General features: G+C 38.5%; 1 protein-coding gene across 1 annotated transcript in view; it reads right to left on the bottom strand.

Annotated features, from left to right (window-relative positions):
* Window positions 1-23998, bottom strand: part of HACD2 (3-hydroxyacyl-CoA dehydratase 2) — a 109169-nt gene that overhangs the window by 20462 nt on the left and 64709 nt on the right. Inside the window, exon 4 of the mRNA XM_036243281.1 lies at window positions 12629-12717. Coding sequence (XP_036099174.1) covers window positions 12629-12717 — 89 coding nt within the window. The remainder of the gene's footprint in view (window positions 1-12628; window positions 12718-23998) is intronic.

Genomic DNA, 23998 nt, shown 5'->3' with positions numbered 1-23998 from the left:
GTCTGAAGAGACCTGACATCTAAATGTAACATGTCTGTGGCAGGAATACCACAGCAACCATGCCTCTCCTTCCCCCTAGTGTTTGGCATAATATCTAGAGCAGAGAAGGAAAAAAAAGACACTGTTTGGAGAATCATACAATTTGAATGGGGACTGTGGATGAGATGATACTGTGATGTCAGCTGGCTTCCTGACTGGAAGGTTGTATGCAGGTGATGGAGGAGAGTGTCTGAGACACGCACTTGAGTATTTAGGGGTGATGACAGGACGTCAAGTACAGTTTGCTCTCAAGATTCAGAAAAGACAAATGATAATGAGTGTGTACATACAGAAGAGCAGGCCATGGAACAAATGCTGTAAAATGCCAATATTTGGGGAACCCAAGTGAAGGGAATATGAGAGTTTTTTGTACTGTTCTGGCAACTTTTCTGGAAATTTGAAATTATTTCAAAAAACTATTTAGGTACTGCCTGTGGGCAAATACAACTATGATCTTGTTTCTAGATATATTGTTTTGATATGAAGCTTCTGTCTCTCTTGGAAGAGGTGTTCTCTATAACCACAGAAAAGACATCAGACCCTGGCCAGCTTGGCTCAGTTAGTTGAGCAATGTCCCATACACCTAGAGGTCACTGGTTCGATTCCTGGCCAGGGCACATTGTGGGCTTGATCCCCAGTAGGGCGCATTCAGGAGACAGCCTATTGATGTTTTTCTCTCTTGCTCACCCTTTCCCTTTCTCTCTCACTAAATTCAATAAAAGCATATATTAAAGACATTAGAACATTTATTACAAAATATATAAGTAGGAGCACATTAAGAGAGGATAACTTAAGAAGGAATAATATATGTTGACCCTCAATTTGTATCAACATTACTACTGTCTTAGATATAAATAACAGCCTGAGGGAAGGTCCACACAATTGCTTTGAAGAGGGGCTAGCTTAGTTATAAGGCAAAATTCAATTTTTAATACTTGCTTTAGATTAGGATAATAATAATGATTAAGATAATAATAATAACTCCCATTAGCAGGGCTAATTATTCCTTAGGTATGATAGAAATTACATGTAAATTTTCACCAGCTAACTGTAAAACTATTTTAACAAGTACAAAACACATTCCTTTCTTTGTGAAAAGTCAATTATATTTGTTTTAAACCTTGGGACATAGAGAAGAATTCAAAACAGTTCTTTAAAAATATGCCACTAAAATTTTTTTTAAAAGATTAGGTTGTATCACAGCCAATATGCAGCTCACATTAATTGAGCATTTACTAAGTGTCAGGTAGGGTTCTAAGTACTTTATATGTATTAAATCAGAGTCCCCAAGACCACCCCATGAGGGAAAACTGGGCCTGGGAGACTGGAACAATTCCTTAGGAACTGGAACTGGCCAGCAGAGCCCCTCAACTGGGGCAGCTGAGGTGTGACGTGTGGTCCCAGCACCCTGTCCCTCCTCTGCCTAATGAGTCACCCAGCACATGGCATTGCTGTCTGCTCGGTTCGGCTCCTGCACCATGCTGGCAGCCCTGTGAGGGCAGTCCCCATGAGTTTCCTTTTTCATCGATCCTGGTGCTTAGCACAATACTCAGAGCACAGATGATACTGAATAAGTATTTGCTAAATGAATAAGAATGAGTCAATACACGGTGACCCGTCTGCAGCGCGAGCCTGCATGTTCTCTGACTCGGTGGGAACAGCCTTGGGTGAGAAGGGCAGCTCCCCAGTAAGAGTGAGGCTGGAGAGCAGGACAATTCTGACAATAATCCTGGTCCTTTCTATAATCTTATTAAGCTTTTGAACAAAAATGCTCATTTAGTCATCTACTTAAAAGAAATTTCATCCTTGATAAGAAGAAACTGAAATGTAACAAATATTGACAGTGGTGGTTAAAAAAAAAAGATGTTTGAATTAGTATTAGTCTTTTCATATGACAATTCATGATTAATTATTTATTAAAAATCCGTAATAGGTACATGGTGAAAAAAAAGAAAATACTATTCCATTTTTTAGTGAAAAATGTGAGTTATATTATAAAGAAATACTGATATTGTTCTTCTTTAAAGGAGAGAAAAGTGTGTATCTACATAGGTTTAAAAAATGACAATTTTACAATGACAAAGAAAGCTGATTAAAAATCTTTGTTACAATACAGTAACTAAGGACTATTTTTTGATGTGGACGATGGCCCAGTTAATGGTTTTGGCCTGCCAAAACAACTCTTGGTCATGAAATCGACTTCTGTGAACATGCAATGAGAAAAACGTACAAGCATGCACTCAACAAACAATGCACGATTGATCAATTCTGCATTTACAACCAAGTCAGACATGCAGATCTGAATGCTAAAACGTCCCATTAGTCCAACTTTAATATATTCAGCCCATTTCCTGAAAAACATGAAGAAAGGGTGGTCCGTTCCTCAACAAGCCTGATACTTACTGACAACTTGCCTCCCCTCCAATCAGTGCAACTCTGGACTCAAACAGACCTCCAGAAATGTAACTGACATGTCAAAAGAACATGAAATTGGCACATGTACTGTGAAACGTCATGGTTCTTTTTGTTTTATTATGATAGGTAATAACTGCAAAAACTTCAACAAGACAGAAAATAAAAGTAAAGGCTATGTATACCATCTTCTGGAGCAGAAATATTAACACAGTGGCCTATCAGTGGCCTATGTTCTGGTCCACCGATGTTCTCTTTGGGCATATACAGTGTTTTACAAACATTTGATCCCATTTTTAAAGTTGGGAAAATCCACATAAACCATCATCTGGATTTCTGCCTTTTCTTTAAAAAATTCAGACTGCACAACCCTGGATCCATGCAGCAATCACCAGCTCCTGTGAGATGGCGCATGCATAGTCCAGTCACTGTTTTTCTGGAACTTTCTTTTAAAACCCACCTGTAGGACAGACCTCTGTTATAGATGGCAAAGTGCTACACAAATGTAACATTTTGAAAAATTGAAATTTGAAAACCCATAATGTGTTATTTAAAATTTGGTTGGTTTGATTCATTTTTACATTTGAGGCTTTGAACATACTTTGAGGCAATGACCTCAACAAACAATTTTCTTAAACCTGATCTAACAAGACAGCACCAATGCTGAAGGCAAAAGAGATGCATGATTTTCAAGTTCTTGGTCATTCTGGTAATTTTTTGCCAGGGAAAAATAAGGTAAAAGGGAGAACATGTCAAAACTCATCCTGTTAAAAACAAATGTTTACAGTAGCAATCTGAAGAAAACAAGTCTTTAATGCATCAAGCTTAATAATTAGTTCCCCGCCCCTCTAAAACGCCAAGCTTACTCTCAGCATGCATCCACACATGTATATCAAGCCATATCTTACAAATTCCCGAAGTGCACCAGGGTTTCACTTCAGACTTGAAAAGGGTCCTCTCTCTGGAAAATGCAGAGAACTTCGTAACATGCTTTATTTATTTTATCCATGATGTATCACAACTTGTAATGAGAGCTTCCTGACTACATAGGGCTTCTTGGTATGTATGGGTAAGTGAAAAAGGATATTGAACCCCCCTCCTGGAAGAAACTGAAATATACTTTATATATACCCCACAGGAGCAGGAGAAGGTGATGACTTCTTCAAGATTCCCAAGGAGACCAGTTACCTGCTGCATTCACTGTGCAGACCAAATGTCAGGAGGGTGAACGTACTGGTATTCTTGTCAATTTAAGTATTTTTAATTAAACTATTTGATACTCCAATGTAACTTTAAAAATAAAGTTACATTGAAAAAGCTACAGGATCTAAAGAACCAATATGGCAAAGGAACAGGTAATTTAAGAGATAGTTCTCCTCCTGCCACATATTAAAAGTTTTCAAATGAATATTATTTAATGCTTTAAAAATGCCACTCATTGTACTGTAGGGCACACCTATTTAAAAGCAGTTTATAGGTAATAATTTTTAACTTTCTTTGACTTTGCTGATATATTTTAGCAATGCTCACGATGCATGTCAATCATCTCACTTTTATAGTGTAAAAAGAATCTCTGAGCTCATTAGGATAATAACGCTGACTGTTCTTCTGTGGCATCTTTTTACTCAAATAAGAGAGAAAGGCCTGTGAAATAGTTTCCAACAAAGTAAACCTGGGAGCATGTTAGCATGGTGAATCCTCTGCAGAGGCCAAGCTGCAGGCCTCAGAAAGGTGCTGCCGTGTGCCCTCCAGCCTCGCAATGCTACCACTGAGACCACCCTCCACACTGTTTCCCACACCTGAAATTAGGATTTTTATATCAATTTAATCTAGGGTACTAAAAACAGCCCCGGATTTAAAGAACACTGCATACCAAGTATAACATATTAATTTGCTCTGACTTTTTAATTTCTTAAAAAGTCAGGTATATATGATATAAAATATATGAAAGCCTAATTGACTGAAATCAAGAGAATGGTAAATATTACACAGAACACTAAACGTCTACAACAACACTGTCCAATATGATAACCCCCAGTCACATTTAGCTATTTAAAATAAAATTTAAGTTCAGTTCCTCGCCCGCCCAGTGGTTGAACATCGACTCATGCACCAAGAGATCGCCAATTCGATTCCCGGTCAGGGCACATGCCCAGGTTGTGGGCTCAATCCCCAGTGGGGGGCGTGCAGGAGGCAGCCAATTGATGTTCTCTCTCATCGATGTTTCTCTCTCTCTCTCTTCCTCTCTCTCTCTCTCAAATCAATAAAGAAAAAAAATCTTAAAAAATATTCAGGTCCTCAGTCACACTAACCTCATTTCAGGGGTTCAGTGTGTTCAATATAGCAAATAGGTACTGAATTAAAAAGCACAGATATGGAGTATTTCCACCATTGTGGAAAGTTCTACTGGACAATGCTGGGCAACAAAATATTCAAATTATAAAAATTGGTAAGCAATATATTTCATTGGTACATAGTACCAAAAAGTTATAATAATTATTTTTTGGCTTGAAATAATAGTCTAAATAAGGATCTTAATTCACTTCACCTTCAAACCAAGGTGAAAATTGGTCTGAATTCCAGAATTCTCTTATTGGTAACTCAATGCTGACAATAAAACTTGACAGCATAGTTCTGAGACACAGAGCTTTGTTTCCCCGTGTTATTGCTCAATTCAGGCTGATGACATATAATCAAAGCTGAAACCACTTTGGCTCCCAGTTTGTAAATCTCATGTGCTTATCTGGGAAACTATTTCACACCCAAGGTAACAATTTTTTTCTTCCTTCACTTGCATTCCTTTTCCATGACAGTTTCCTAATGTCAAAAGTCAAGCATCTTTGTTAATCTCTAGACAGCAAGCAACCAGATCTGGCTCTAAACAGGCTTCCTACTATTTGTAAGTAGTAGCAATACATAAAGATACTACTCAATAGTATAGAAACATCTTATACTTGAAAAAGATGTGTTCCAGCAAAATGCAACATGGGACGTCAAAAGAGAACCAACACTAACAGGATCTAAATATATTTCACTATTTTGAAGTAAAATCTTTATACACAGCTCAAGAAAATGTTGGAAAGGAAAAGACAGAAAAACAGTAAGAGAAAAGTAGATAATCTGATTTTGCCAAAGTCACCTATGCTAAAGATAGGCCATGGCAAAATGAATCACTAGCTCTGAGAAAAGCAGCTACCTTCAAGTGTCCATCATTAACAGATGTGGGAAGTGACAGTAGAGCACTGCGGCGTTTGTCTAGAAGTCCTCCAAAGTCTGACAGTGCCTGATTAATAATCAAATAATGAGGTTTTCTACCTTTCGGAAAGATGCAAGTTTTAAAAGTGAAAGTGATGCAATCCACCTACAGAAATATTTAAAATAGAAAGGAAGATGGAATAGGGTGGAGAATTTTAGACATTCAACATTCAAGGGGGCCAAAAGATACTGAGTGTATCTCAATGGCCGTTGCTAATGGCAAAGGCCATTCTGAGATGGAATGTCACTGAGGAAAGGGCAGTGTGCAAGACTTTTGCACCAAGCACAGTACCCGAGGAGGGATGACTGCCCCAGACACAGCACTTCAGCTCCGCATCTGATTGATGAGGGTAAGAACATACCCTTCCCGCCTCACTGAAATAGCGTATTTATGGGGACCCCTTAGGGACAAGAAGCCTGTGCCAACACAGGAAGTACGCTAAAAAGAAAAGCAACCTCAGGAGGTGGTGAAAGTGCGAGCCTCCGTGATCCCAGGTGGAGGACCCAGAAAAACCTGCGATACAGCCGAAACAGGAACAGCAGTGTGAGCATCAGGATGTTACTTTTCTTAGTATTTTAGCTTCCACAAGAGTGAAAAAGAGAAAAGGAAGAAGAAAAAAGCTGTGTTCCATCTATGAAGGAAGTAGCATTCCTTTTGAATCAAAACAGCCTTATAAGGGATTTTAGAAGCTGCTCAGCAAGAATTACATGCTTGAGACCTTGGTCTCTGAATACTGCTGCTTTGTTTTCAATATATTTTTCTCACTTAATCTTCACAAAATTTCTGTGACAAATTAGTATTAGTATTAGCATTTTACAGATGAGGAAAAACAAGACTCAGAAAGCTAAAGTGCTCTGTCCTAAGCCACAGGGCAAGTGTAAAAATCAACACTTATGAACCCCCCATGTAAGTCATGGATACTAAGCCTCTGCGTTCTAGAATACCGAATTACAAAGAACATAATAAAAGTGTCCAGGGCGGGTGACACTCCCTGAGAAGCCACAGGAAGAGAGAAGCCTGCAGAGTACCCCGGTGGAGACGGTTCCCGCGCAGCCTGCCTGGTGGCCCCGGCCGAGGCACACGCAGGCCAGAGCTCTACGCAGCGTGCACCCCCAGGCGGAGCAGCTAGGTTCCTCCTGCCTCTTGGAGCTCGAAGGCTTTTTTTCTCCAAGAATGAAACCATGACTCTTGGACTTAGAAAGAGATGGTGAGATTTGCTTAGGATTCAAATACATTAGGTAGAAATGTGAAGTAAAAGCAAGAAAAGAGAAAGGTCAAATAAAAGTTACAACACGACATACAGTATCTTAGAGTACTTCTCAAACCTTAGAATTCATAAAATTATCTGAGGAGCTCAGTAACGATGTTTCTCTGGCTCCACTCCTCAGTGTAGAGTGGGACCTGGAATGTGTATTTTTAATAAGCTTGCTGGGTAATTCTGTTCCAAATAGTCCATAAACACCAATATGAAGAACAGTCTTGGAACTTTCATGGAAAGAAAAACAATTAATTGCAGGAATTTATCACACAGCCACTTGAGCATTAAAAAAATTCAGAGAAACAAATAGGCAAATGTTGCAGGGAAGCACCCAGGGCCAGCTGATGTGTGTTTTTTGTTTTGTTTTTTTTATCCTCCCCTAAGGACATTTTTTGCATTTATCTTGAGGGAGAGAGGAGGGAGGAAGAGAGAAAGACAGAGAGAGAGAGAGAGAGAGAGAGAGAGAGAGAGATCAACGTGAGAGAGACACATCGAGTGGTTGCCACCCACACGACCCCAACTGGGGCCGGGGACAAACTGCAACCAAGGTACGTAGGTGCCCTTAGCGGGAACTGAACCTGGGCCTCTCTGGTCTGCTGGCTGACGCTCTAACCACTGAGAAACCGGCCAGGGCTGATGTGTGTATTTATTTCATGGACAAATGATTTGACTAGAGAACAACTCTCAATATGCCTGTGGCATGAGACTGCTGAAGAGGGAACGTGCTGCTGAATGTGAGACAGGGTACTCAGCTCCACACAGGACAATGCATGTCGAGCACGGGAATATGAGGATGTGCTTACAGCACACTGATAAGGGTGAGAAGGAAACTGATGCAGTGGGAAGTCAACTCTGCCATTTATTGGGCGTGTGACAGTCACTTTGGTTCTCTAGCTTCCAAACTCTAAATGGAGGAGGCTACAACACACCTCAAAGGTGAATAATCATAATGTTTTAATAGAGCCCTCTGTAATGCATCAGACAAACAAAAACCAGTATAATGATAAAAAAATTAGGTTACTAACTTTCTTAAACACCAATTACAAGCTTTTTACCAACATCTTGCTGAGAACTTCGCAGGAATGGCAGATTAAGTGTCACAAAGCCCAGCAGCACTCAAAGAACATTCAGAGGAATGTGGGAAGACACCCCCTTCTCCGATAGTGGCAAAGGGACAGAAAGAAAGGAGTGAAGGTTCAGCAGCCAGAGTAAAGTTCTATTTTATGTAAATTGCCCTAGTAAAGTCTAGATGAACCTGGGCTAAAGCCACAGTGAGTCTAGCAACTTCTTTCTCAACTATTGCCCCTGTTGGTGAAAGAGGACTTCTGATCTTACACTAAGAACTCAAGAGAGAATGTGGGGTAGCTTCTTCAAAGAGGGCTTGGGCCAGTGGCCTACTTGTGTGTCCAGGAACCTGGGACTTGGCTTAGCTAGTTTTGGACAAGGAAGAACATATATCCTGTGAACTTGTCTGTTTTGAAGAGGGAGTGGTAAAGGTGGCATTTCCACTGCAGTTCACTCTGAACAATGCAAATGTTGTTTTGCTTCAATGTGAAGAGAAAGAACAGACTCAAACAGAGGGAGAGAGAAACACACGCCCAGGAAGGCCCGATGCAGCAGCAGTGGTGGCCAGCTCAGCGAAGGGATGAGGAGGAGCCAGTTCCGGTCTGGGAGACAGGTGGGAAAATTGGAAAGGAAAGAAGTCAGCTATTGCTGATTCCCTCTTGTATCTTCCAGGCCCCACCTCCCACCATGAGCTTGTTGCTTTTGTCAGGAGTTTTACTTTGCATACGTACATACATATATATTAAGAAAATATACATATTTTTTCTTTAAAAGGAAAAAAGTGGGGAGGTTATGCTAGGTTAGGTCAAGAAAAAGCTTTTGAACATAGAGACCATGTTTTTTCCCTTTCATATCTTGCTAATCAAGGTGTCACACCAGCTGATGGTTGAATCCTAATGTAATAAAAGAAAATCATCTGATCACCTTTTATTTATTTTATTTTAAAAAATTATTTTTCTTTATTGATTTTAGAGAGAGAGGAAGTGAGAGGGAGAGAGAGATAGAAACATCAATGAGAGAGAACATCGACTGGCCATCTCCTGCATGCCCTCCACTGGGGATTGGGCCCACAACCAGGGCATATGCCGTGACCAGGAATTCAACCAGCGACCTCTTGGTGTGTGGGTCGAAGCTCAACCTCTGAACCACACCGGCCACAGGCCATCTGATCACCTTTTAGTTCTACAGTATATATGGTGACATTAATAGGACTAGCATTCCATAGGGTAGTGAATTAAAATGACAAGTGAGGAGGGCTTATTAAAAGGAAATAACCTCAAATATGAAAGAAGTAATACCCAGTCCTGGCTGGTGTGGCTCAATTGGATGGTTGAGCATTGACTTGTGCACCAAAAGGTTGCCCATTCGATTCCTGGTCAGGGCACATGCCGGGGTTGCCGGCTCAATCCCCAGTAGGGGGCATGTAGGAGGCACCTGATAGATGTAAGCTTTCACATTGATGTTTCTCTCTCTCTCCCTCCCCCTTCCTCTCTCTAAATATCAATTCTAAAAATCTTTTTAAAAAGTTATATTAAAAAAAATCAATAAAAATATTTAACAAAATTTTTAATCCCAAAGCATTAAAAAAATAGTGTTACCCAGTTCTCAAAGGTATATAGGCTATACCTTAGCACATCATATACAATTACAGAAAAACAAGGGAATCAGAATGGAAAGTAAGAGCGGGTCAGAGGGAGTGAAGTAAGAGTCCAAATCCACATGTACTTCTGTGAACATGAAGAGCTCTTGTCCACTATAGAGGGGACTGTACACAAAAACCAACAACTGAGAATGAAAGTATAGTAGTGTGAAGAGAATTTGAACATTACCATGAGAAAGGGAGATATATTTTATTAAGCAGCTATTTCTGAGGTCAATTTCCTTACACTTTAGTTATGAGGTTCCCACCATTGAAGTAAACATAGCTGAATATAAGGAGAATTAAAATATATTTTAAAGATGTTTCCCATCTTTTAGTAGGAAAGTCATGTTTCATGTTGTAGAGAACAAGCTGAATCACAGCTGATATGAAACTCTAAGGCAGGAAATTTCCATGTGTTTAAGAGAAGGGGCTGAGGAATGGTGATAAACAGGATGGCCTCTGAAATGCCACAGAAACAGGCTTTTCAAGTCAGCTATCAATGACTTGGGGTGAAGTGCTGTGAACACAGTGATGAATGAGTTCTGTTCAAAGAAAAGGAAAATGAGGAGAGAACTGTAATAATCCTGGAGCAACAGAAACTTTTAATCCTACTTCCATAAGAGTGAAGGCAATGGATCAATAGGGTATATGTAAAAGTGTCACCAGAGATGGCAGAAAGACAATAACATTTACTGTACCACATTCTTAAGAAAATGATATGTTAAAATGAGTAGAAATTGGTTAAGTTTAGTCACAGAGAAATAATTTTGAATATGCAACTGTAACACATATATAACTTAAATTACTGCAAAGCTCAAATATGATGCCATCTACTAAATGACCCGTCTGTCAGGCAGCGTGGTTATTGAGGACAATGACCAGGTCCATGTACCTGTAATCCTGAGACGTCGATAGCTTTTTAAGCAAGCAGTCTTAACAATCTGCCTGGAAAATCCTGGCAAATGCTGCTAACAGTAATAAGAATAAAGAATTGCTTGACTTGAATTGTAAGCATTTATTTACTTGCTATCCTGTTTGCCAGAAGGGCCAGAAATTGTGGTCACTGAAGCAGAAGACAGGAGGGGAAGCAGAGGCCTTGAATAATCCATCAGCTGGAACATTAGCACCTGCACAATTAGTATCTGACTGTACTGGCAAAGTGAGCAATCATTCCATAGTTGACAGTACTCTGTCTTCACATACATAACATTTAATTATTGAAAATACATAATTACCTATTTAATATGCAAATGACTTACTATTAGAAAGAAATAGGTTACTTGAGACTATTGGGAGGTTAAAACTATGAATTGTTTTTAAAATGAAAAGGAAATAGTGCATGCACAAAAGTAAGGAAGTAAGAAATATAGGTTAAAATGATGAAAGAGCTCTATAATGAATGAAGAGGTTACATGGTACAAGTAAAGTAGCTTTTCCTTACACCATAAACCAAAGTGAGAACAAAGAGCAACATACCACATTTGGATTTATTTGCCTGTTTTTTATAAAGTTTTTTGTAAGAAATGTGATCTCCCAGGGGGAAAAAAAAAGAATGTGATTGTTTTACATTTTCCCTGCATAGAAAGTTCAGACATATTCAAGGAATGAGAGACCTTAAGAACAAAAGCCTGTGCATCTGCAATTCCATGAGAATTTAGCAAAAATAACGATAATTTGCTCAAACAACTCTGGTTAAAAACTCATTAGCTATGTGCATTTTTCTGTTATCTATATCATATGCCAATAAAAAAAGTTTAAAGAAACTCAGTTGAAATACAAATGAAACTGTCAAAATAAATCCCTGAAAAAAAAATGTTTTGACATAAATTTTGGTAGAGGGCAAAGAAAACATGAGAATAATTGATAAGTACGTTTAATGAGCTCCAAAGAATCCAATAATGCTGGTGATAGGTTTTTAGGAGTGAAAAACTAAAAAAAATGAATCCTCATAGTAGCTATAGGTACTTTACCTCAAGGTGACATTAGCAAGAAATAAATGACTTTTAAAAAGCAAAAAACATACAGGAAAACAACCTCCTTCCCCAATACCAGAAAATGAACGCTTACCGATGGTACCCACCTACGGTAATGATGGCTTTCTCCCCCCCAGTTCTTACAAGGAATATCCCTGGGCCTGCCTGGGCATCTCCCACCCCTGCCCGAGCAGAGAACATTCCCTTCCCAGATCCACTAGACTCAGCACCTTTGGGAATTCCATGAATCCTGGTGGCCTGGGTGGAAACAAGTTTGTTTCTCCTGGTCCTATAAAGATCAGACTGTTCTGTCCAGAGAACATTTTGAAGGTTTCCAGAGAGGAGGGGTGTTGCGGGGATGGGTGAAAAGGTACAAACTGGTAGTTACAGAACAGTCACAGGGATGTAAAGTACAGCACATGAAATACAGCCAATAATACTGTAATAACTATGTATGGTGTCAGATGGGGAACTAATTTACTGGGGTGATCACTTAGTAAGTTATATAATGTCTAACCACTATGCTGTTCACCTGAAACTAATATAATATTAATTAAAAAATTGTAAAATTATTGAAAAAAGAAACGAGATCAAACTGTTCTGGTAATGAATTAACGTCCTCTACTCCCACAACAGTCCTACTGTAAGGATGCAGTTGTCTAGATTTTATTGTGCCAGATACAAACAAGATACTACCGGAAGAATACAACTGATTTGCAGACTACGTTCACACCATCCAAATCTCCATGGGATTGAAGATTGCGGAACTTTATAATTTAATTAGTTTTCTCTTTAACAAAACTGTATATTTGGGGTATGTTTCCCACTAATAACCCAATTCCTACAGTGAATGTGAATTTTATCTGGGCTACATTAATGTGACATGGGATTCCATCTTTAGCTATAACACACATGTGAGAAAGAAAAGTTGACTAACATTTGTTAGTGCTGATATTTTTTTTTCAGTCTGTATAAACACTTACCTCTTTGACACTATGTGTTACTGCCCATATTAGAAAAACTCTTGACATCACTTGGAAAGAAGTCACAACAACAGAAGATGGAACAATTCCTGAAATAAATTTTAAGATAGGTAAATAAATGTACTGTACTAAGTTTCAACATGAAATAAATTTTCTAAAACATTCCAATTTTAATGTTTGGACACAAAACCATCTTGAACAACTGAAACTTATTTTTATTGCTATATAGACTATATTTTTCAATGCAGTCAATATTAAAAACTTTTCCTCCCTGAAAACAATATGGTTAATCACAATAGGAAATCATGGAATCTAGGTACCCTTCTTAAGCCTGAGCAAGTAAAATATTTTTTGCACTTACTATACATAAAGAAAATAAAACCATTGCTTAACCTTAACAATTAGATACTGAAAGTTCACTTATAATACAGGTTTCAAAAATGAATAGGCACACCTATGGAAGGGAAATCAACCATATTGTATTTAATGAATGCTGGAAGCTCCAGAATATCAGACTTGATATACTATCTAATGGATAAGTTGGTATCTTTTATAATTCACTTGAAGATTTTGCCAATAAACATAACAAAATCAAAGTTTACTATCTTTATAAACCATTTTTTTGTTTTTATTTTATTTTTTTTATTAATGAATTTTTGTTACAGATGTTTCTCCTTTTCCCCCCACTGATTCCCCTCCCCTCACTGCCCTGTCCCCAGCTTTGTTGTCCATGTCCATTATTCATGCATATATGCATAAAAGTTCTGTGGTTTATCTCTCCCCCACCACCTCCTCTTCTGGGGATTGTCAGTTTGTACCCCACTTCCACGTCTCTGGGACTACCCCATTCCTCAGACTGTTATGTTCATTACATTCCACAAATAAGTGAGATCATATGATACTTGTCTTTCTCTGTTTGGCTTGTTTCACTTAGGATGATACTTTCCAGGTCCCTCCATGTAGTCTCAAAGGATAAGAGATCTTTCTTTCTTACAGCTGCGTAGTACTCCATTGTGTATATGTACCACAGCTTTTTTATCCATTCGTCTACTGATGGACACTTGGGCTGTTTCCAGATCTTAGCTATTGTAAATAGTGCTGCTACAAATATAAACCATTTTTTCTTACCTTGTTTATTAAAGCACTAGTACAATTATCCTCCCAATGTCCTCAAATTATAACATTGGAATCAGCTTTAATTATTTTATATAATTATCAAGTCTGCTAAGTTTGCATTTCTTTGGCCTCCCTCTTCAATTTCTACATCTACAATCTCTATCTAGAGCCCAGCCATCACCATTGTATAACATTCTTGCCCCCTTTAGGTTATCTTGAACCCAGCAATAAGCCACATCTATAAACATCATTTTCTCGTTGTAACTTTACATTGGCAAGAGAATGCTACTAAAATAAAACCTACAAGCAGAATTATCGTATATGATCCAGCACACCCCTCCCCCCCGCCGTTCTCTCCAGCCTCACTGCTGCCAGCAACTGGACTCATCAGCTTCCTCAAGTTGTACATGGGCCACTCCACACCTGCCAGGAACCTTTCACCACAGTCACAGATCCTTCTTCCACTTTAAAACTAACCTCTCTTTAATACATTCACTGGACTATCCCAGACCAACTTCCAAACCCTCTAACATGCATTCATTCAGACTTCTGAATGTTAACATAGTGGACAAACTACAATTTGCCAAAAGATCATGCACAAGTCAGATAGAAAAATATAACTGCCTCTAAAGGTTTGGCTATGAAAGGAATGACTTTATATCTCATTAAGAAAAAGAGATGCTAAATCTTGTTAGAATGAGTTTCTTAACGAGGATCTGCATTGCCCTGGCCAGGTAAGCTCAGTTATTTAACGTATCGTCGGATATATCAAGATTGCAGGTACTGACACATACTATTCTACTGATGAACCTTGAAAACATTATGCTGAGCGAAGAAGCTCAAAAAATCACATGTTGCATGATTCAATTTATATGAAATGTCCAGAATAGGCAAACTATAGAGATTGAAAATAGATTACCTGGGTCTGGGAAGTTAGGAAAGGGAGTGACTGCCAGTGAGTACAGGGTTTCTTATAATAGAGGCAAAGCTCTAACCACTGAGCATGCAGGCCAGAAAATATTCTGCAAAATATTTTAACCCTAGTCATATTCTTTTGAGTGGAATATATTTGTTTATCTATTCTCTTTCTGAGAGACATCTAAAAAATTGCTCCAATTTCTTGATACTATAAATGAAATATTAGAAATAACATTTACATTTTTTGAGGCTTAGACCTTTTTTTTTTAGAGGATTATTTCTTTGGGACAGTTCCCAGAAGTAGAACTACTATATCAAATGGTTTAATTCTTTGAAAGCTCTTGAATATGTTGCCAAATTGCTTTCCAAAAAGTATGTATCAGCAGTATATAAGCATGTCTGCTTTAATACACCTTCCACAGCAAATTTGAATATTTTTTTTACATGTTTTTATTGATTTTTTAGAAAGAGAGGAAGGGAGAGAGAGATAGAAACATCGATGTGAGGGAGAAACACTGATCAGCTGCCTCCTGCACATCCCCCACTGGGAATTAAGCCCACAACCCAGGCATGTGCCCTGACCAGGAATCAAACCGGGACCTCTCAGTGCTTGGGACGACACTCAATCCACTGAGCCACACCGGCCAGGTGCAAATTTAAATCTTAATAAATTAGGGAATGAAAGCTGACTAATGTTTTCCAATCTGACTAAGATGCAGTGATATTTCTGGCTTTGCCTGTAGCTCCCTGAGCATTCCCTAGTCAGGGAACCTGCCTGATTAGGCAACTGAGTTTCCCCCAAATGATATCATTCATACCTACTCTCACTTAGTTTCCATGGCATAGAAATCTACCTCAATCAGTCACCCAGCAAACAGCAGTTCAGGTCCTAGCTTGACAGCCAGATCTCAAAATGCCTGCTCCACTGGACCAATCAAAAAAGGACCCTTATATAAAGAAGACAATCTGAAGGCCAGGAGCTCCAAGTTTGTCCTTGGAGTCAAGCCAGACAAACAACAGAAGGCCACAAAGATGGACCATATTATCTTAGCTCTAAACAGAACTGACATCACTGAGTTGGGTTTATTGTTATGAAATTCAGGTGGATTTCATAAGAAATTGTTAAAAATTATTACCTTATGTGTTATAGAAATGGTATGTAGTATAATATCCACATAATCAATGTTCATAATATAAAGCCCCAAGTGGGAAATTTGTTTCAGACTTTAATGTTAAGAACTACATTTTTCTTCTTCTCTCCAATGAATTGTTCTTCTCAACTTGATAGTCAGAAAGTTTAGAGCCAAATGTGAAGCATACTAAATTATTATATTTTGTGTATAAGTTATCACAAATCCTTAAAAAATGGGGAGCACAGATAGATCAGTAGACTAGACCCTTTTTCGTTTCTAGACCTCTTGCAGTAAATCCTACTGTGATTGTATTCATTATGCCATTACCCCTTATTTGAACACAATGACATAGCATGTTAAAAGTACCCAAACTGCAGGTTTTTGTTGTTCATTACTTAAATTGGTTATTTTCAGACAACAAAAAAGAGATTCTGCAATCTATCAGCGAACTAGTTAAAATTCATTCAAAAAAGATTTTTGGAATACGTACTCCATGCCATACTAAGTATTGTTCTCCATGTTGGGCACACAACAGTGAAGGAGACATTGTCCCTGCCCTCAGGAACTTACACTCTTAGGCTAAAGATGATGCAAGGCTTCTAAACATTTGTAAACAGGAAATGGCATGATTATCTATTGGTTTCAGAAAGATATCTGTCAGCAGTGCAAATCTTTGGCAATGCAAGGGTTTTTTTTTTGTTGTTGTTGTTTTTATCCTCACCCGAGGACATTTTTCCATTTTTTGTTCAGATAGAGCGGGAGGGAGAGAGAGGAAGAGAGAGAGAGAAACATCGATGTGAAGGGACATATCGAGTGGCTGCCACCCGCACAACCAACCAGGGCCGGGGACAAACTGCAACCGAGGTATGTGCCCTTAGTGGGAACCGAACCCGGGTCTCTCTGGACCGCGGGCCGACGCTCCAACCGCTGAGCCAAACCGGCCAGGGCGGCAATGCAAGGTTTAACTTGAGAAATAATTATAGGAATTTGTGTTGAAAGGGCAATGAGTTTTTGAAGAAAACATTAGCAGATCAAAGAAATACCGGTGTGTGTGTGTGTGTGTGTGTGTAGGGGTGTGTGTAGCATAAGCTGTATAAAGTGGATCTGGCAATTTATTTCTTATTTCCCCAGAACCAGGGTGGTCTGAGGACTCTCAAAATGGCTAAGCCTTGGCAAACTGGGCAGCACTGGAAATCCTCCCTACCTGGTGCCCTTAGACAGGCCAGGAGAGTGGGGTTGGGAGACTGGCCATATACAGCAAAGGCTGGGCTGAAAGTCATATATAGGAAAGGCAACACAGGTTGGGAGTAAGAACAGGATAGCATTCAGATGGAGTCCACAACCAATGGAGTGCCAACCATTAAGCAATATACAGGTTACAGACCAAAGCAAGGCAGAAGATACAAAGTCGGTGCCAGAAATTAAACTAAATGATGGCAAGTGAAATCAGAATCTCCCTATCCAAATATCAGATCCACAGAAATAAAAGTAACAAAATAAATACAACAAAAATCACCAGCAGCAACCAAAAAGAAATGAGTACAACTTTATGCCATATATTATAAAAGTGCTAACCATGTAAGGAAAGATTGCTGTACACCTCTTACTCTATCCAACCCAAAAAGTGAATCAATAAAGTCCTGAGAATTTTCACTAATAGGACCAGATTTGGAAAGAAATATAAATTTCTGACTAGAGGGTGATAAACATGGAACCTGGAAAGTGATGGGGATGTGGGAGAAGTGACTAACCAGGAGCCATGTCACCAATGCCAAGTTTTTCAGGCCCCACCGTGAGTTAGAGGACTGGTACAAAGTTCCCTATGGGAATGAGATATACTTTCTACAGGGCTTAGGAATCCAGGATAGAGCAATTAAATCTCAGAAGAGAAGGAAGAGCTCACATGTTTAAGTAAGTAATTCATTCACATTGCCCAAAATTTTAAAAGTATTAAAAGATATACAGAGAAAAGCCTCCCTCTCAATCCCATCCTACTACCGCTAAGGCACCTTTCCCACAGGTAACCTATTATTAATTCCTTATCTATCATTCCAGGTATATATATTTTAGATATATAACAGCAAATGTGTAAGTGAATGTATAAAGATATACTTATTCACATTTTCTCTAATTTTTACATAATAGCATTTTATATATTGTTCTATAGCTTGCTCTTCTTCCCTAAAAAAAACCCAAAGATCTTTTTATATCATTACATATACACATTGTTTTAATTAATGAAGCTTTATGTTTTAATATCTATGCATTCTCCCAAGCCCTACCCCCACGTCCTGAGTGTATGGAAAAAATACATAAAACAGGAAAACTCCAATCCTTAAACTGTAGTTCACAGAGGAAAACAATTAAATCTTAAATATTGTGAAAATGCAGTCAGGGAGAATTCAGTAACATTTATATCAGAGCAAATAAAATGGCTGACAAGTGACGCTCACATTTTAGCAAGATGAAAAGGAATGGTGACCATACAAAGATAATGCAAGAAAAAAATAAATATAAAGCATGCATTGCATCTAGGGGAAAGTCAAATATTAAAGCAACTGGAAGGAAGATAGTAATTATGAAAAATGAAGACAGTCTAACATAGGGATAATTGTTATCCCTAAAGCAGAGAACCCAATACATGGAACAGTAAATGTATTCAAGGATATAATCCAAGAAATGAAAGAACTCAATTTGTACTGAAAGAATACACTGTGTTCCAGAAAACAAGTGATAGTGAATGCATAAAACTGAGAAATGTCTTGGTTACAAATAACTTCACGGATCCAGACAAAAAAAGCAAGTTACCTACAAAGTGGTAAGAAAATCAGCCTGGCTTCAGACTTCTCCACAGCAACATCCAATGTCAGAAGACAATGACGCAACACTACAAAGGTCGAAGGGAAAGAAAGTATGTTCAAGAATATTATACCCAGCCGAGATAGCATTCTAGTGTAGTGGCAAAAGCTAAACATCACTAAATAATGAAAGAACTTGTCACATAATGCCTATGTGACTGACCTTTTTGAGAGACACATGTTGTCAGAAATTCAGTCAAACAAGAGATAAATCAAAATAAAGAATTTAGGAATGGAGAAGTCATGGTAAAAGGGCCCATAGTAGGCAATGAATTCATTCAAATATACAAGACTTTACAATTATAGTAACTATGGTCATGGAAAATAGTGTAAATGCTTATAAACCACAATAATAAATTACTAATATAATTTTAAAAATGGGGAGTCTAGGCCCAGGCCGGTGTGGCCAGTTTGTTGAAGTGTTGTTCTGTACACCAAAAAGGTTACAGGTTTGATTCCGGGTCAGGGCACATAAAAGTGGTAATGGATCAATGTTAGCAATGTTTCTCTCTCCCTCTCACTTTTCCATCCTCTTTCTCTGAAAAATTAATAAACGTATGCTCAGGTGGGGGTATTAAAAAAACAAAAGGGAGTCAGGGAAGAGATGTAAGGAGAATTAACAATACTAATCTTCTTTTTTTTTTTTATCCTCACCCGAGGACATTTTTGCATTTTTTGTTCAGGCAGAGCGGGAGGGAGAGAGAGGAAGAGAGAGAGAGAGAGAAACATCGATGTGAAGGGACACATCGAGTGGTTGCCACCCGCACGACCAACCAGGGCTGGGGACAAACTGCAACCGAGGTACGTGCCCTTAGCGGGAACCAAACCCGGGTCTCTCTGTACCGCAGGCCAACGCTCTAACCACTGAGCCAAACCGGCCAGGGCTAATCTTCTTAATAGAATTAAAAGATACTACCCAAAACTGAAATATAGCTAAACATAATCCTAACCTAAATTTTTCATAATCATTTTGTTAAACTTCAGGATCTTTTAGTAATATATATCTCCTGGTAAAAAAAAAAAGTGTTATAATTTATTTCTTTTTTATAAACTCAATGATTTTAATGAAAAACAGCACGCAAAATATGAGCAATAAATATTAATTCTTCCATCCATCAATTTTTTCTTCATTTTATTAATATATATGTGAAGTAAATGCTATCTGGAATAATGTTTATCTAACACTAATGAAGATTAATTCTACTGGTAGAATTTGAAGTCATTTTAAAACTTTACTCTGTGTACTTTTCCACACTGCTTGAACTCCTTATAAAAGTCATGGTAACTTCAAAATTAATAAAGTCATTACTCTTTTTTTTTTTTTAAATCCTCACCCGAGAACATTTTTCCATTTTTTGTTCAGATAGAATGGGAGGAAGAGAGAAACATCGACGTGAAAGGGACACATCAAGTGGCTGCCTCCCGCATGATCCAGCCAGGCCGGGGACAAACTGCAACTGGATGTGTGCCCTTAGCTGGAACCGAACCTGGGTTTCTCTGGACTGCAGACCGATGCTCTAATCACTGAGCAAAACCAGCCAGGGCTAAAGTCATTATTCTTAAAAAGAAATTAAATATTTGGCATCAGCAAAAAGAAAATTCTGAAACTAATTCTAATTTTTAAACAGAAATTTTCTTAAATATTTTCTCTTAGAGTACAAGCTTTAACACAGGGAAATAGAAAGTATTTCTGGCCAAAATGAAGAGGAGGGTAGGAGCATGGGATTCAAGGAAAAAAGATGACTGGCTTTTTTTTTTTTTAAAGGATAGACAGGCCCAGCTGATGTGGCTCAGTGGCTGAGCGATGACCCATGCACCAAGAGGTGGCTGGTTTGATTCCCGGTCAGGGCACATACCCAGGTTGTGAGCCCCATCCCCAGTGGGGGGCATGCAGGAGGAGACCAATCGATGTTCTCTCTCAATGATGTTTCTGTCTGTCTGTCTGTCTGTCTCTCTCTCCCTCTCTCTCTCCCTCTCTCCCTTCCTCTCTAAAAATCAATAAAGAAATAAATAAATAAACAAAGGATAGACAGAAGGGCAATTCTCTTTTCTTAGACATAGAAAACTGGCCATACCTCTTGGGGTTGCACCATTGATACCTCCCTGGCTCCCAACCACAAGAAAACAATTTTAAATATATTTCACATAACCACACTTACTAAATTGCACTCGGACAAAAGAAATTTGTGTCCTACACTGAGAGCAATAGCAAAATTATGCCATTTATATGATAAGCTCTGGATTTATTTGAGGTTGGAATTTCTAAAAGATGTATTAAACTGTAAGAGGGCATTGCATTTTCTTTGTGCTAAAAGGATAGTGTTAGTAAGTGCAGTTATGCTTATTGTTTACTAAAATGAAATGGATACTTTAGAAGCTAAAGCCACAGGATATATACACAGTGCATGTTCGTGGATTTTCCCTGAAAAACAATTTTTGGGATACTTCAAAAGTGTTTCACATTTATGGCAGGGCATCTCATTTTTACTTTCAAACCCTTGGGTATGAAACTATACTCTTCATAGACATTAGGGAAACTTGAGAAAAGCTGGGCCCTGGCCGGTTTGGCTTAGTGGTTAGAGCAGCAGCCTGTGGACCAGAGTCCCAGGTTCAGTTTCTGCTAAGGGCACGTACCTCGGTTGCAGTTTTTCCCTGGCCCCAGTTGGGGTCGTGTGGGTGGCAGCCACTCGATTTGTCTCTCTCACATCGATGTTTCTCTCTCTCTCCCTCCCTCTCTCCTTCCCACTCTATCTGAAGATAAATGCCAAAAAAAAAAAAAAAAAAAGTCCTCGGGTGAGGATTAAAAAAAGAGAGAGAGAAAAGCTGGAAAAACAGTAAGATATATATTAAAAATATAAGGCAGGGAGTTAGGCATTGGGACAATAAAGGCAGAAAAATATCTTGAAACCATGGGAAAATGGATACCTAAACATACACAGAGAAGGCCTGTGTACATGTTTGGGGCAGACCATAACCTTAGGTCTGAGCTCCTTTACAACCAACATAAGGACAGAAAATAATCCTGTTGTATAATTCAGTGCACATGAAAAAAAATAGAACCAGGTGCTCTATATTAAACGGCTTTGACTATAGTAGTAGTTTCTGGTTTACTGGATGCCCTTAAAACAGTTTTCTGAGTTTTTGTTGTTGTTTTTTACTGTTTCCTTTCCATTTCAGATGGTTAGCTGTCAGTTTAGTCTTCTTCCACATAATTAAGGTTCTTACATGTAAAAAGTAACAATAAATTGACTTCAATGGGGGGCCCATCTGAACAAAATAAGCTTTTTGAGGACTTTAACAAATATTCAGAGGCTTTTAATTTGTTTGTTTACTTTTGGGGCCTCCACTCATTAAGAATAAAGTTACTGAAAATCTAATCCCTGAATAAGAGCAAAATACAGACATGAAAAAATGACATTATTTCCAACCTTTCTAAAGATAAAAGGGCATCATTTTTAAAAAGATGAAAACATAAAAATATTAGAAACTATTCTCTAAGAGGACACAATGAGTCAGTTATAAGTCACTGAAAGTGACTCAAACCTGTATATTATAGTCAGCATTTCAATAGCAAATTTGCCAACTAATTTTTTTTTACTGTTCATAGAACTCCAAGTGTTAGATCAGACATCATTTTTTTAAATCCTCACCTGAGGATATTTTTCCATTTATCTTCAGATAGATCGGGGTGGGGTGGGGGTGGGGAGACTGAGGGAGAGAAAGAAACATCGATGTGAGAGAGACACATCAATTGGCGGCCTCTCGCACAACCCTGACCAGGGCTGGGGACCAAACAGCAACCCAGGTATGTGTCCTTGACTGGAATCAAACCTGTGACTTTGGTCCATGGGTCGACGCTATAACCACTGAGAAAACAGGCCAGGGCTAGACCAGATTTCTTATAGCAGCCTTGAACTATAGATGGTTTAATATATATTTCACCAGGAAAACTACGTCATAAGTTTTTCTTATAAAAAAACAAAAGATTTAGTAAAACTGTCCAGGTGAAATAAAATTGCTAGTTGAACTCATTTTTATAGCCATTTTTGGCTAACTTATGTTAACAATCCCTAAGTACTCTGGACACCGAATAACAGAAATCATTTTATTAGTATCTCTGTTTTAAAACTTTATTAAATTTTGTCAATATACTTCTGAAAATTCTTATACGCAAAACTTTTTCAAAAGGCTGAACCCAATCCAATAATCACTTGAAATAATAAAAGATCTAAATGACAAGGTTGAGAGAATAGTCATTCCCTATGATTTGAAAAAATAACAATCACAGGATTTCACTTAAGCTAACCAAGAAAGATACTTTTACCAAACCGTGTGTGTGTATAGGGAAGGAAAATGGAAGAAAATGAAGATTAACTTTAACAGAAGGTTGTGAAAGGTTTCCATGGGAAAGATTCTCTATCTAAAAGAGCAAAGAACCACAAAGGTTATTTAAATATGATCTTTAGTTAAGAAAACCTTGGCTGTCGAGCTAGAAAAGTACTAAGAGATCAAGTTAAACCCTGTCTTGAAAGATGAGGAAAGTGAGGCCCGGAGAGGTAAAGTGACTTGCCAAGTTTACATAGATAGTTGAATACAACAAATTAATATTTACGTTTAAAATCTGGTGGTAACTCCAAACCGTTATTATATGAAATGTTGAAGGGTCTTTTTGAGGAAAAAGATAAAATATATGAACAAACAAAATGACAATGAATACCTATCTATCGACAATGGAATCAACAAACAAAATGAACAGGCAGAACAGAAACATTCTCATAGATACAGAGAACATTTTGTTGGTTGCCAGATGGGAGGGGGGTTGGGGGAATGGGTGAAAAAGGTGAAGGGAGCCCTGGCTGGTTTGGCTCAGCGGTTAGAGCATCAGCCTGCGGTCCAGAGAGACCCAGGTTGGGTTCCCACTAAGGGCACGTACCTCGGTGACAGTTTGTCCCCAGCCCTGGTTGGGTCGTGCAAGTGGCAACCACTCGATGTGTCCCTTTCACATCATTGTTTCTCTCTCTCTCTCTCCCTCCCACTCTATCTGAACAAAAAATGATAAAATGTCCTCAGATGATGATTTAAAAACAAAAAGGTGAAGGGATTAAGAAGAATAAATTGGTTGCTAGACTGACAAACCTCAAAGAGAAGGGGGTTGGGGGGAGGGAAGAAATAAACCAAAGAACTTATATGCATAAGCAATGGACACAGACAACAGTGTGGGAAAAGGCAGGAGAGGGGCGGGAGTGGGAAGGAGGGGGTTAATGGGGGAAAAATGACGGACATCTGTAATACATTCAACAATAAAGATAAAAAGAAAAAAAAGAAAAATCTGGTGGTAACTTTTG

Source organism: Molossus molossus, unplaced genomic scaffold, assembly GCF_014108415.1.
Source record: "Molossus molossus isolate mMolMol1 unplaced genomic scaffold, mMolMol1.p scaffold_m16_p_5, whole genome shotgun sequence".
NCBI lineage: Eukaryota > Metazoa > Chordata > Mammalia > Chiroptera > Molossidae > Molossus > Molossus molossus.
The sequence above is the reverse complement of the archived record's forward strand: the minus strand, read 5'-3'. Positions and strand labels throughout refer to the sequence as shown.